Raw genomic sequence first — 14,218 nt, forward strand, 5'->3', positions numbered from 1 at the left:
AGTTCCGCAGAGGCGTGGCTCACATCAGACCACCTAGAAGGTCACCTGCACCAGCTTGAGATCTAAACTTTGTCCTGGAAAAGATGACTTACCCCCTTTCAAGCCAGCTTCTTCAGCAGATCTCAAATTCCTCTCTTGGAAAACTGCCCTTTTGCTAGCCCTCACTTCTGCTAGGAGGGTATCTGAGCTCCAGGCTCTTATGGCCACTGAGCCCTTCATCATCTTCCATGCAGACAGGGTCTCTCTAAGAACCAACCCCTCCTTTATGGCTAAGGTGGTCTCTGATGTAATCCTCAATCAGGCTATATACCTACCTACTTTCTTTCCTAAATCAACAAATAGAAGGGAGAGAATTTTGCATACCCTAGATGTGTACAGACAATTGAGATTTTACCTTGACAGGACCAAATCAATCAGGAAAACTGACCAACTCCTGGTTTTGTTCGCCCCTGGGGCAGAGGGGAACCCATTACTAGGCAGACCATTTCCAAATGGATCTCTCGTTGCATGCGTTTCTACTATACCTTCCATGGAAAGAGTCCTCCCAAAACCGTCAGATCCCATTCCACAAGAGCAGCCTCTACCTTCACAGCCTTGAGGGGGATCCTACCAAGGAAATTCTGAAAGCTGCTACTTGGGCATCTAGCCACACTTTCACCAAGCACTACCAGCTAGCTACATTCTCCAAAACCACGGCAGGATTTGCATCCGCAGTCCTGCAGGGCATGCTAGCATCCCCATAATTTGTACAGCTTTCCTACATCCGCTTCCTCAGCTTTGGGATTTTTCCCACAAGTGATGACCACAGCAGTGAAACACGAAGAACATAGTACAGTTGTGTTCACTTAACATCAATATAGATGTTCGACTGTATTCACTGTTGCAGTCGTTTCCCCTCCCACCTGCCCCCTTTCTTGCCCAATGTATATATCTTATCTGCGCCACCAACCCTTTGGGGGCAAGAAAAACTGATGTAATGGTGTCTGCTGTCACCCTTTATAGCCCTGACGACCTGACGTCAGCCACACTTGCAGAACAGCCGATGCAGGAGGGAAGCCTTTACTCTGGTATTCGGGCTGGCTGAGTGCTACCCAGCAGGGATAACCCACAAGTGATGACTGCAACAGTGAATACACTTGAACATCTACATTTATGGTAAGTGTACTTTCCAGAAGCTTGCAGTGTTGCTGAGATAAACATATTGTAGTATGAGCTTGAAAAAAGGTAAGTCATAGATTAATGATATTGAAAGCATTCTCTGTTTAAAACGTCTTTCCATTTTAATTTTGAAAACGAGAGCTGATGCAAATTCCGATATTCTAGAATTCCGGAAAGTTGGAGTATGTTGAAAGTACATGTAGGAGTATTGTAACTGTGTATTTTTCATTCATATATAGCACTGGGTTTGTGTTTTTACTGTGCATGCTTGATTTGTCCATGTTCTCACTTCAGTTGATTAACCTTTTCAGAAAAAGAAGCATTACTGAAGCGAAATGAGAGTTACAGATCTCTGGAAAGTGTAGATCACCAGCCATGTACCTATCTGCAGAGGGATCACATTTCTGACATAGAAGAAGACACTTTGCGTCGAAAACTGAAATATTTTTTCATGAGCCCTTGTGACAAATATCGAGCAAAAGGCAGAAAACCTTACAAATTGGTGCTTCAGGTTATTAAAGTTGTGATTTTTACCATTCAGGTAGGCAGTTTAATCCATTTTAAAAAGTATATTTTCTTAGTATGAAAAAAGGTATCTTTTTGTTTTCAAATTTAGCCTGAGAAACTGATTCATTTTAGTAACAGAAATGTGGTATAACAGTAAAGTTGTGTGTTCACATTAGTAAGTACAGTTAAGAGCACTACAGTAACCAAGTCATGCCAACATTGTGCAAGTACAGAATAGTCATATTCTAAAAAACATGATAAAGGGATCAAAATGCTCTTGAGACTATACTTAAAAGTGATGACCAAAACCCGTGCATACAAGTAAAGAAGTATTACAGCTGTAAGAATGCCATTGTGTAACAGAGTTACAGTATAAAGAGAGAAGGGCTTTGGAAGGAAAGGGCGTTGACATTAATACCAAAGCACGCATTGAGCTTGTAATAGTAGCAGTAAGACTTGCAGAGCCAAGGTAGATTCATAGCTGGGTAGAGGATGGTTAGAGAACATGGGAGAAATAATTCATATTATTCAAAAGAAATGATTCAGTGTTTCCAGAAAAAAGATGAATGGGTGGTTGTAGTAGAGAAAGAACAAGGTTCCAAACATGTAGAGTAAACACAATTTAGTAATCACAGTAACTATGAAACGGTTAGGGGTAAGGTTGTATATAATCTGAAGCTGTATTAGGAGCTTAAGATCAGCATGCTGGTAAGGTCATCTAAAGCGCTTGAAATTTGTTAGTATAAAATGACATTTTCATTGTGAAGAAATAATGTAGAAATGCTGCATCACCATGTGGGATTCATTTTACAGAGTACGGAAGAAGACAGTGAGTGTGATTATGTACAAGATATAAAAACAAACACTTTTTGGGTTCACCACTTCAAGGCAACAAATAAAGCTTTCTTTGGTGCTTTATTTTGGTAGCATGGATCGCCCTAGCTCCACAGGTATGAGGAAGTCATTGCCCACCACCAATCAACAAGACTGAAACTGCAGCCTTTGTCACCTCAACATGTAAAATTTTCTCAGTCTGCCAGCCCCTGTATTTTACCTGTATTGCTCTGTCAGTTGGCTTGATACCTAGATCTGTTTTGCTGCTGGAGAAGCTTCCTTTGGATAAATGTCCCCAAGCTGTTTAATGTTTTTTTTTTGTTTTTTTACAGTAATAGGTATTTCTATACAATTTCTTTTTCACTTTTTCTATTTATACTTTGAGTCATTATGTTTTTTTGCTTCTGGTCAGTGTGACAGGCCAGACTTTCTAAGTTTCGCCTCTTCAGGCAGGTTTTCTTACTTGACATCTCCTCCTTAGGCCTTCCTGTATTTTTTCACTTTGAATTGACACTTCACTGTTTTTCTTCCTTTGCCAGCTTTACCAATCAGTGTTTTTCCCACCTAGTTATGTACTTGATAAAATGTTTGAAAGTGTTGCAAGTGTGTTGCTGTTGTGCTGTGCCTGTAATCAGCTTTGTGTTTGTTGTAGTTCTGAATTTGTTAAAAAAACTGCTGAGTTACTGTTTCAGTTATTGTTTTCTTTGTAATGTGTGGGTTTTGTTTTGTTCTTTACTCTTAGAAAGTTAGACCTTAAAAAAATAGATGTGGCCACAAAACGGGCATATTGTATATGCTCTGTTTGGAGGACGATCATTTTAAAGAAAATGTGATGTTTGTAAAAATCGTTTACTTCTCTGACTATTGGAGATAGGAAAAACAAGTTGCTGTTGAAAAATCTGAAGGGCTGCGCTGTGTCTACCTCAGAAGGAGATTTGATCTTAAACATAGCCGTGCTTTGACCCCAAAGTTGCCAAGGAACCAATATGAATCTCAAAATTTGACAAAACACAAATGGAATGATAAGGAGTGCGAGAAATACAGGTAGAGAAGGAAGAAGCTTATACATGAAAGGCATGGTAGTGTCAAATTTGTTTCCTGTATATTTTCAAAAGAAGCTTGATACAGAGGATTCCTCTATTTTTCCTGCTACTCTGTCCCTTTTGGGAGGTGGGGATCAAAGCTTCCTTCTCTGTAAATTTGGCAGACAAAGTATTTCATCCATTTCAGGATCAAGAGGGTACCAGGTCATTTTTTTTAATGAGCCACTCTGTCATTGTTGATATTGATTATGAAAAGATGATAAAGGCCTTCCTGAAATCTCAGCAATAAATGTTACTGTGTCTTCCCCTAGGATACCTAGGTGGACAAAGAAATTACTCCTTGGATTCCATTTCTGCTTTTTTATCATGCTTCTTTTTAACAGCCCATCTTCAGTGATGCTTCCAGTGAGGCGGGTGCTGAATCTTCAGACACTGATATCAGCAGATGTGCATCTGGATTGTCATCTGTTTCGGGTTTAGATTGCTTGGGAGCAGCTCCTTGCATATCAACAATACCATCACTTGTCATGGCTGCAGTGCAGATGCTGTTATTTGTGTGTTTCTTTGGCCTTAAGACTTAGGGTTGGCCATTCATAGGTTCATGTGTGTGTACTAGGCTAACAACCACAAGGGCCTTTTTAAGCCTAGCCATGCATTTCAAATCTCTAACAAGTTCTGGTACCCTCAAAAAGTGTAAGCAAGGGCTTGGGGTATAAAACATTTACAAGTAGGGCCGTGGAGATAAACCGTGTACAGACTGCATATTGAAGCAGGAAAACTGGTTTGAGATTATTTTACAGGTTTTGCTGAAAGGACTGCATGTGGAAAGAAAGTAATGAATGAAAATGGATTTGGCATAGGGACAGTCGTCATCAGAGTCCATGCGACAGAATGGTAGGATACACTCTTGAAGTGCATTCTTCTGTATGACTGTTTATATTATACACTGAAAAAAATCTGAAGAAATTGACAGATTGAAGTTTCCTGTTAAAATAATTTTTAGCTTAACTGCAGTTACATTTAGATGAACTGCATAAGCCTGTTTTGCTGTTTTTCTCCTTCTCGGATGTCTGTTCACTTGCTATTATTGAAGGTATATATGCCTGAGACTCTTTCAGGCATAGCAGTGAGATAGTACTTGCGTTTGGAATACAGTAGTTGCAGCCGTAAAATTGTTGCATTGATTTATTTTGTTTAATGTTTATACATGTGTGAGGCCATTATGAAGGTGTACGAGTGTTGGGCTTAGCCAATATTTGGTGTTTATTTTGCAGCTTAGATGGAGCACATGTTGACGCAAATCCTGGTTTCGTTACTTAAGGGTAAAGTTATAAAAAGCTGTCCTGGTCAAGATCAGAGTGATAAGAACATCTGAGAAGTTTGAATGACATAGGACTGCTGTTTTTGAGCGGAGTCTTTAATGAAAATTCTTCGAGCTCAGGATAACGGAAAGTGAATGATTTTGAGCAACTGTTCTAAAGGCCCTTCCTTGAAATCTGACAGCATTACAGGGTGTTAAGGTAAATTGTAAACATTGTAGAGGTAGTCATTTGAAAGATGTTTTTTCTGTAAGCTAGTGTCTTTTTAAATGATTTTTGCCCATCATGTTGTATGTCCTCCCCACGGTTGAGTGGCGTTCGAAAGACATGCATAGAATGGGCGTGCCTTTGTTGAAGGTTGGGCGTAGAGCTGGCACCTTAAAAATCTACTGCCAATCAATAGCGGACCAGAGTTCCGATGTGGCGACCCCTAACCGGGAAAAGCCGAAAGAAGAAGACTGCATAAGTCCATTAGAGACATAGATGCCAAACCAGGGATGAATTTCCAGTTCCCCATCCAGTTGTCCAAGTTACACTTGAATTGGGGTAGGAAGGAACACTGCTTCACTTGCATGGGTAGCCTGTAACAGAGAAGGAGTAGTCACTAGGATACATACCTGTTTCTCCAGCAGATCCTATTTATATCACAGGCAAGGTTTAACTCTTTAAAACAGGTAATTCTGATGCTGTTTGTTTTGCAGATATGCAGGAGGCACATCAGGCTGGAGTCTGGCAGTGCCTTGTATGCCAGCAGTAGATCTCCCCTGAACAGCCTGTAGGGGACAGAATACAGAGACAAGGCTGTGAGACATTCTGCACAGGGCATGTTACTTACTCCCTGTATTCTTTTAGTGTGAAAACTTTGTAGATATTCCAGTTGATGGGTGTGCCTGGTTAGGTACATACCAAAGGGGGCATGTTTGATGGGTGTGCCTGGTTAGGTACATACCAAAGGGGGCATGTTTGATGAGTGCTGATTACGGTGGACCAATGACCTCCTTGGACCTAGATGCCATACCTTTGTTTATAAGTTGCACAACATAGAATGATTTCCTCACTACTGTAGACACCTGATGTCAAAGGCTAGATTTCTGTGTCCCAAAGTCCCTGACTACTGGGTTGACTCTTAGGAATGTGTTGTCAATATAATAGTTATCTGGGATGGATGACTCTCTGAAGGAGCCTAGTATGCATTTCTTGACATTTAGTTTTAGTCCATGGCTTTGATGCAAGTTATTTGTCTGTGTCAGACCTTCCTGGAGAACGTCAGTGTCAGTGGGGGATTCTATGACTGCTCCTGATTTGCAGTTATCTACAGATTAGGTCAGCCAGAGGTCGTTGACATTGTTTTCTACTTAATGGATGTATATGCCAAAAAGGTGTAGTCCCAGGACCAATTCATGAGGGACTCTGCTTGTGACTGTCCACTTTGTAGAGGTGGACTCCCCAATTCTAACTTCCTGGGTCTTATCTGTGAGCTGGCTGTCTGTCCACCAGGTGGCATAAGGGTTTATACCTAACCTCTTGAGTTTTGTCAACAGTGCCTGAGTGAGTGTGTTATTGTGTCAAATGCCTTGGCCAGGTCAAGATAGGCAGAGTGAACCAATTTGCCCTCCTTCGTTGCTTTTGTGACCTTCACAAAGAAGTCCACCAGGATGAGTAGGCATGATCTGCCCTTGACAAAACCAGAATGAGTAGGCATGACCTGTCCTTGACAAAACCAAATTTGGTTGGATCCAGTGTATGGAGGCTTCCTTTGTCATTTTATTGACTTTTTCCATGATAATTCTTTCTGTGGCTTTGCATATGAGACTGGTGAGACTTGTGGGTCTGTAGTTTTCAGGGTCTGTAGATGGGCTACATTTGTGGAGAGGGATGACTGTTGCTGTTCTCCATTCATGAAGCAGAAAGCCTGTGTGAAGGTTACAATTAAATAGCAATTCCAGAGGGCCTGATAAGTCATGTTTCATGCTATTTAGAAGGCACCCAGGGATATTGTCTTGGCCTATTGATGCAGTGTTCTTGGCCTTAGAGAGAGCATTGAGGACCTGTTCCCTAGTGATAGTATTATATTTTATGTTATTTCCTGAGGGGAGGTTGATGGGGGAGAAGGGGACAAAGTTGGAGCTGAATGTGTTTGCTAGTAGGTTTGCTTTATCTTCTGGCTCAGTATTGGTGGCTCTGTTATAAATGACTTTTGCACACAATTATGTATCGCCTTTAAGGCTGCGGACATACCTTAAAGCTACCTTTTTGTTGTCCTTGGCCTGGGAGGCCAAATTTACCTCGAACTTGGCTTTAGTAGACTTTATTTGTCTTTTGATTTGTTTGTTTTTATCCTGCTGGGTGCTACACCTTCTAATTTTTGCCATGATTTTCTTCCTTCTGTTATAAAGCCTGTTGATGTAATTCCACCAGGGTGGCTTTTTTAGAGTTCTATTTCTGTATTTATTCCTGTTGGGTACAGCTTGCCTCTATGCAGCTATTAACATGCTTTGAACAGTTCTGCCTTGGCAGCAGTTTTCTCAGGGTGTAGGGAGGCTTAACTTGGCAAAATTTCATCAGTTAGTGGTAGGAAGTTAACCTTGGAGTAGTTCCTGAACATTCTAAGATTAGCTGGAGTTCTGGGTTTTACTTTTACTTCAGAGGACACCATTTTGTGGTCTGACCTTACCAGAGAAGAACTTACACTAAGGGATGTGCAGCATTCTCCCATATTAGTGAGGACTAGATCCAGTATGTTTGTGCACCTGGATGGCATATTGATAATCTGATCCAGGGAGTTTGTGTTTATAAAATTCAGGAATCTTTGTGCCTGCACATTTGGTGTCATATATGATTCCCATTTTATAGTGGGGTAAATAAAATAATCCATGAATATGATATTGGGTTGGATGGCAAGTGTTTCCAATAAGCTTAAATGCACATTATGGGTTTCCTGGGTCTTAGAGAGGGACATGTAGCTTGCAAGGAAGTGGATTTTGCCCATGGTGACTCGAACAATGAGAAACTCAAATGCATTGTCCTGTTTGACCAGCCTTGAGGTATATTTATTTTTAATGTAAATCAAGATATTTCCACCTTTAGTCCCGGTCTGTGTAGTAGCTGGTCTAAATGTGTGGAAGGCATTATAGCCTTGCACTGCTGGTGTGCTCTCTGTGGCTTTAAACCAAGTTTGTGTGACTGCACAAATGTCAGCATTCTCTAGGTTGAGGAGAGCTTGTAGGGAATTGAGTTTCTTGTTTAGACTCTTAGCATTGAGCAGTAACGCCTTTCGATTTTCTTGGTTTTGATTTGCTATGTGGGCAGTACTTTCAGTTTGGCATTGCCTAAAAAAGGCATTATGGGGAGGACAGTGATGATCTTCATGTTTCACTGTTGCAGTCATCACCTATGGGTTATCCCTGCTGTGGTAGCCCACGGCCAGCCTGAATACCAGAGTCAATTTTTTTGTGTCTGCTGCTGTCGCCTGTAGTCTGACGTCTGGTCGTCAGTGCTATAAAGCAAGGCAGCCAATGTCATTACATCAGTCTTTCTTGCCGTGGAGCCTGTAGCAGAAGCAGTTTGCACGAGTGCCGGTCGGTCACTACCAGAAATTGAATTTCAGCTGAAAATGTCTAAAGCTAAGTACCCTGTTGGGGATCCTTTTTTCTTGCACTAACCGATGTCCGAAAAAGCTAACAATTGTCTCGCCTGTGGAAAGCAGATCCCACACCGAGACTTCCATTCTTACTGCATCACTTGTTTAGGCCCAGACCACGACGTCCCCCGTTGCCAGTTTTGTGCCGTCTTTAATGCGAGAACCATTCGTCGTAGAGCTCTTTTTGTAGACAGTTATTTTCGTGTTCTGTCTTTGCATTCCGATATGGTGTCCATCAGCCAACAATCTGTGGACTTTCTGAAAAAACGTAAAAATAAAAATAGAGACAGACCACACAAGGCTAAGCCTTCCGACGAAGCTACCGCTAAGCAAGTCGTCAGTTCTCCGGAATTCAGTGAGGCACTTATTGCAGCCCCTGATTCCCGATTCGATATCTAAGCAGGCCTCTCCCAAGACCCTTTTGGAGTCCGGTATGCCACAGAAATCTTCTTCATCTTCCGAGCTTTTGGCTGTCTCTGTCTCAGTTGGGTCCGGAGCTGCGACACAGGCACTGGCTTCCAAGGAGGCCTTTTACACTACCGATTCTAGACAAAAAAATGACGTCTTCGCATCTGACTCTCATTTCTCTCAGACTGATGGATTCTGTCCCTCTTCATATAGTCTAGGGAGGTGCATCTCTGGTCATTTACACCCACATGGGCTATGGCTGAGTCATATTAGTAATTGTGGTCTAATGATCTGACTGCATGCATAATGTTGCAGATTCTGGCCCCTGATAAGCAAATGACAGTGACTTTCTCCATACTCAGCCTGGTGAGAGAGACATCACTGTGTCTGACAATGAAGTCTCCTATGACCAGAATGTTGGATTTGAGTGGTGGCTTGCCTTATGGACTTAGAAGTAGTGGCTTCATGAGATGTGATTGTGCGTGTTGATGTAGGTGTTGTTTTGAAAGCATGTGTTCAGGATTGCTGAGGGTGTTTGTTATGTGTACCTTGTCTAGGAGGACTTTGGGGTTTAGTAGGTTATATTTAATTGTCTCAGCATATGTGGGTCTGTGTCTACTTTGAATTGTGTATGATGGGTGCAGCATGTGTACTATGGACATCCTGACTGACATTTGGAGTTATGTGAGAACGTTGCCTCAAGTGACATTGTGGACATCCATCTCTCACATATCTTATTAGTTTGAGGATTAGCTGGTTGTCAGAAAACATGAGAATTTCAACATTGCCTCAGGATGCCTATATCCACCAAGCGGTTAGCGAAGATAGTGGGAAAGTTCATATCCATGGCAGCAGGCCCTTTCTTATTGATTAGACGGTTGTAATGAGAATATAAAGTAATGTCAGGAGTATCTGGTTTGCAACTCTGGTGGCGGTGATTGTCACTGCACAGTAGTTGCCTTGTGTACAAATAGTTATTGGTGAAATTTCAAGGGTGCTTTTATAGAAAAATTTCATCTCAAGGGCATCTGTACATGGCACTGCCAAACACATGAGGGGAAACTAATAAGTAGACCCTTATTATTTATGGGTGAAGTATCTAAGGAGATATTCTGAAGTTAGGTTAGTCAGCAGCTAATCAAGCAGTACTTACTGAAAAGGAAAAATAACTTTGTCAAGAATGTTAGAAAAAAGGCTACAACTAGTGCTGGTCTCACCCACAGCTTCATGCTACTGGGATACAATGCCGTTTTGCCTCTTCTCTCATGTGGAGCAGGCCACAAGCTCTTTGGTGATCAACAGTCTTGCCCCAGATGATGCAGAGGTCTGTAGGCTTGTTGTAGCCTTTTCCTAGTAGATGCTTTGAATAGCAACCAGACCAATCAGGAAGCTCTTGCACAGATATTCACTGCCCAGTCAGAAACTGTCAGGAATCAATGTCCTGTGCCTCTTCTCTCACCAGGAGCAAAATAAAAGCACAGATTTCAAGCTGGCCCCTATGAAGCAGTTATCAGGCTGTCTGTTGATCAGCAGTCTCCATGGAGTAATGTCCCTATGCTCTTTCTCTCATCAAGAGCAGAACATAAGCACTAATCCCAAGATGACTGCTGAGAGGCAGTATGTAGGCTCTCCAGTAATTCAGGTTTTGTATTGGCCCTGATGTTATTGAGATCATTGCTGATGTTTTTTGTCAGCCTTCTAGTCCTCTGCTTCAAGATTGTTGACACAGGGCTTGGTCTTGATAGGTCCATTGGTTCCATTGAGTGTCATGTCATAGGTTTGGGGTAGGTGTCAGTTTTCTCTGCATCAGCTGCAAGTAGGCTTGGCCTTGGCCCTCAGGATCAGTGCCCTAAGTCTTGAGCTGCATCTGTACCTCCACTAGCCGTAACCTTGACTAGAGACTTTTTGGTGCTTCCTGCTTCCTTTTGGCTACCCATTCTTCTTGACTACTGTGCAGAGGGATTGATGAGCTTTTGCAGGATTTACCAGATATATCTAGACCAGTATAGGCTTCTTCCTTGTCCTCTGACCCATCCTCATCAGGGTTAGATAAGAAGCATTGTTGTATGAGGAGGCACCTGGACAGTACAGTGGAGTATTTACCTCCCATATAATAATGGAAAAGGTGCGAACTTGAAGGACTAAGCCAAGACTACAGGATGAGGCTTACTAGTAGCTTGTAATTTTAACCTGCTAAGCTAAATGTCCAGGCACCGCGTCATGCTAAGAAGCCATTCATACCCACCAAGCCATCATCCTGAGCAGTGCCCCCCATCCTCCAGACCAAACTCCTTTTTTTCCTCCAGTCATTCAGCTTCTGCTATGTCATGGGGTAGTGGGAGCAGTTCCTCTTCCTCCTCCTCAGTTAGAAGGGTTTTCTTCAAGAATATTGTGCCAAAGAAAGAAGATTCCTAGATACCAGTTCTGGATCTGTACTTTCAGAACCTGTTTATGATAGTGCCCAAGTTCAAAATGTTATCCCTTCACCCCTTTTTCCCATTTCGGTTTTTGTTGTCCTTAAATTTAAAAGGTGCTTATTATCACATTCCTATAGATCCAGATTTCAGAAGTTTCTTAATGTTTTCTGTGTCTGGATCACATTATCAGTTCTCTGCATTACCCTTTGGTTTGTTCAGTTCTTCAGTGCATTCACACAGTGTCTAGCTCCTGTGTTAGCCTACTGTATACTGCAAGGTGTTCACATTTTCCTTACTTGGATGACTTGCTTATCATTGCAGAGTTTTTTTTTTCTAAGTGTCAGAAATCTCTCGCCTGAATATTTATTCTATTTATTTAACCTTGTTTACTGCGAAAGTCCGACTGAGTTAAGAACCCATTTTCAGCGGAGGCCCCGGGGAGAATACCTCCAAATGATTCATAAAAGTTAAGACATTATACACGAACAATAATAAAACATGTAGTAGATAGGCAGTACTAAATAAAAGTAATGTGGTAGATTGCAACTTTTTTTGTTTTTTAATATCAGGTAGGATTAAGGTAAAGCATGAGGGTCAGGCAGAGGAGCAGAATATTAGAAGCAAGCATATGCTTAGAAGAATTGTGGTGTAGGATGAGAATAGTTAACGGTGTAGAAATACATGGTCTAGGAATCTCCAGATGTAGAAAGGAAAGGCCCTAGAGAGTGGGTGGAGTTCACCAGCTAGGGAAGAAGCAGAGGCAGGTTTGATTACAAAGAAATGTTTTTTAGGGTGTGTTTGAAGTTGTTAAAGCACTCAATGGTAGCAATGTCTGTTTGCAGAGACTTCCAGCACTTGGCAGTGGCACGAAGAGTATAGGCACTGTCCAGCTCTTTTGTTTGGAATGCAGACGGTTAGGAGTTTTGTTTTCAGATTAGAGGACTGGTAGGGATGTAGGGTTTTAGGACAGCTTTGCGGGCTGAGCAGCTGTCAGCTGAATATATCATTTTATGTGCAGAAGACAGCTGAACTAGGTTTAGGAGATGTGCGAGTTCGAGACAGTTTAATTCTTTCAGAGGTAGGTAGTGATAGGAATGGTAGGAGAGTAGCCTGTGGCAAATTTGGCAATTTTATGGTGGCAGGACTGGAGCTTGTTTTTAAGAGAAGATTGTAAATTGGTGTATAAGGGGGGGCTCCATATAAGAGAGAGGGATGCAAACAGGTGTTGGTGACTGTTTTTCTGGTGGAGTTATCCAAGAAAGTTTTTGTCTATAGAGTGTTGCTAGATTGTGTGTTTTTTAATGCTATTGCAGATGTGGTGTTTGAAAGTTAGTTTGTTGTCTCTGGTAACACCTAGTAGCTTAGCTGTGGGAACTGGTTCAATTTCTGTGCTATCCTGAGAGAATATTTTAAAGTCAGATGAGATTGGTTTTGCCAAGAAAAGCAAGAGTTTTGTTGTTTGTTTTTTGTTTTTTATTTTAGGATTTAGGAGTAGCTGGGCTTTTCAGCCATATCTCTATTGAGGTGAAGGTGGGTTGGTTGAGTTGTTGCATGTTATTAGAGGAGGAAATTGTGGTAGTGTCATCTTTGTATTGGATAATAGAGCTAAGGGGTGATGAAGTGTGAAGGTTGTTGGTGAAAACATTGAAGAGTAATGGTCCAAGTATGGACTGTTGTGGTACCCCAGTTGTGTTGGTTTGATATTGGGATAGTTTATTGTGTCATTTAACGCATTGTTGGTGGTTGAATAAGTAGCGTGCAAACCATTGGAGGGATAGTAGGGTGCAGCCTACAAAAGATAGCTGATGAAGTTTGTTGTGGAATACTGTCTCAATGCCTTTCATAAGTCTAGTAGTAAGACCGAGATATGACTAGAGTCAATGGATTTTGGACGCAGTGTCCATGAAGCAGATTAGGACAGTGGTGATGCTGTGTGATGGGTAAAAACCATGTTGGGTAGGGGTAATTAATTTGTTTTGGTGAAGCAATTGCCTGTGTATGCATAGGGATCTCCTATACACACTGGGGTTTCAGGAAAACATACAGATGTATTGTCCATCCTAACCCACAGGATTGTTTTCCTGTGATGTCTGTTGAACACCTCTGTTCAAAGAGTTTTTTTTCCACAAGGAAAAAGTAGATCTGTATCTATTCCTGAATTTTTCCAATCAGACTACTGTTTCAGTCATGCAAAACGTTACATAAGAAAAATCCAGTGGTACTTGAAATCTGTATGGTCCCAACATCATCGTCCCCTGATGTTTCAGATTCCAGTTTTGGGGTTTGTGAAAAGGGATCTGTTTGGTGGAGACACCAGATTTGTCAGAATCCAGGTCACCCATTCTTTCTTGCAGTGACAGCACAGTTAGTCACAATACATGCTTCGGACATTGCTTGAGGAGTAGTGTCTATGGGGATAAAAGTGCAGGGTCTTTGGAACAGAAAAGACCAAAACACACAAATATAAAAAAGTTGCTTGCTCTTAAAATGTTCTCAACTTGCACAATCCTCTGTGGTCTGTTGAACCTCTTCAGGTATTTACAGAGAGCACCAAAATGATGTGGTACATAAACAAGTGAGAGGGAACCAGATCTTGCCCTTGGTGTGGAGGTATCCTGGAGTATAGCTTTTCAGCACAATCTCTTTCTACTGGCATTTTAGATTCTTTCAGAGCAAAATTGTGTAGCGACAAGTTGCAGGAACAGGACAAACATTCACAAATGGAAATTGAATCGGGGAATCTTCCAGGAATCGATCCATCTGTGGGGAACATCTCAAATAGATGTTTTTTCCTCCAATCATAGCAAGCACTTATCAAAATTGTGCTCCAGAACTCCATGTAAGAAGGCCTGTAAGACAGATGCTTTTCTTTTCCTTGGACAGGAATGTTCC

General features: G+C 41.6%; 1 protein-coding gene across 2 annotated transcripts in view; it reads left to right on the forward strand.

Annotated features, from left to right (window-relative positions):
- MCOLN1 (mucolipin TRP cation channel 1) overlaps positions 1-14,218 on the forward strand; it is a 640,674-nt gene that overhangs the window by 103,783 nt on the left and 522,673 nt on the right. For both annotated transcript variants that reach the window (XM_044083494.1, XM_044083493.1), the window contains exon 2: positions 1,470-1,699. In XM_044083494.1, the coding sequence (XP_043939429.1) occupies positions 1,470-1,699 (230 nt within the window). The remainder of the gene's footprint in view (positions 1-1,469; positions 1,700-14,218) is intronic.

Source organism: Protopterus annectens, chromosome 9.part0 (genome assembly GCF_019279795.1).
Source record: "Protopterus annectens isolate FY-2018-M chromosome 9.part0, PAN1.0, whole genome shotgun sequence".
NCBI classification, from domain to species: Eukaryota; Metazoa; Chordata; order Ceratodontiformes; family Protopteridae; genus Protopterus; species Protopterus annectens.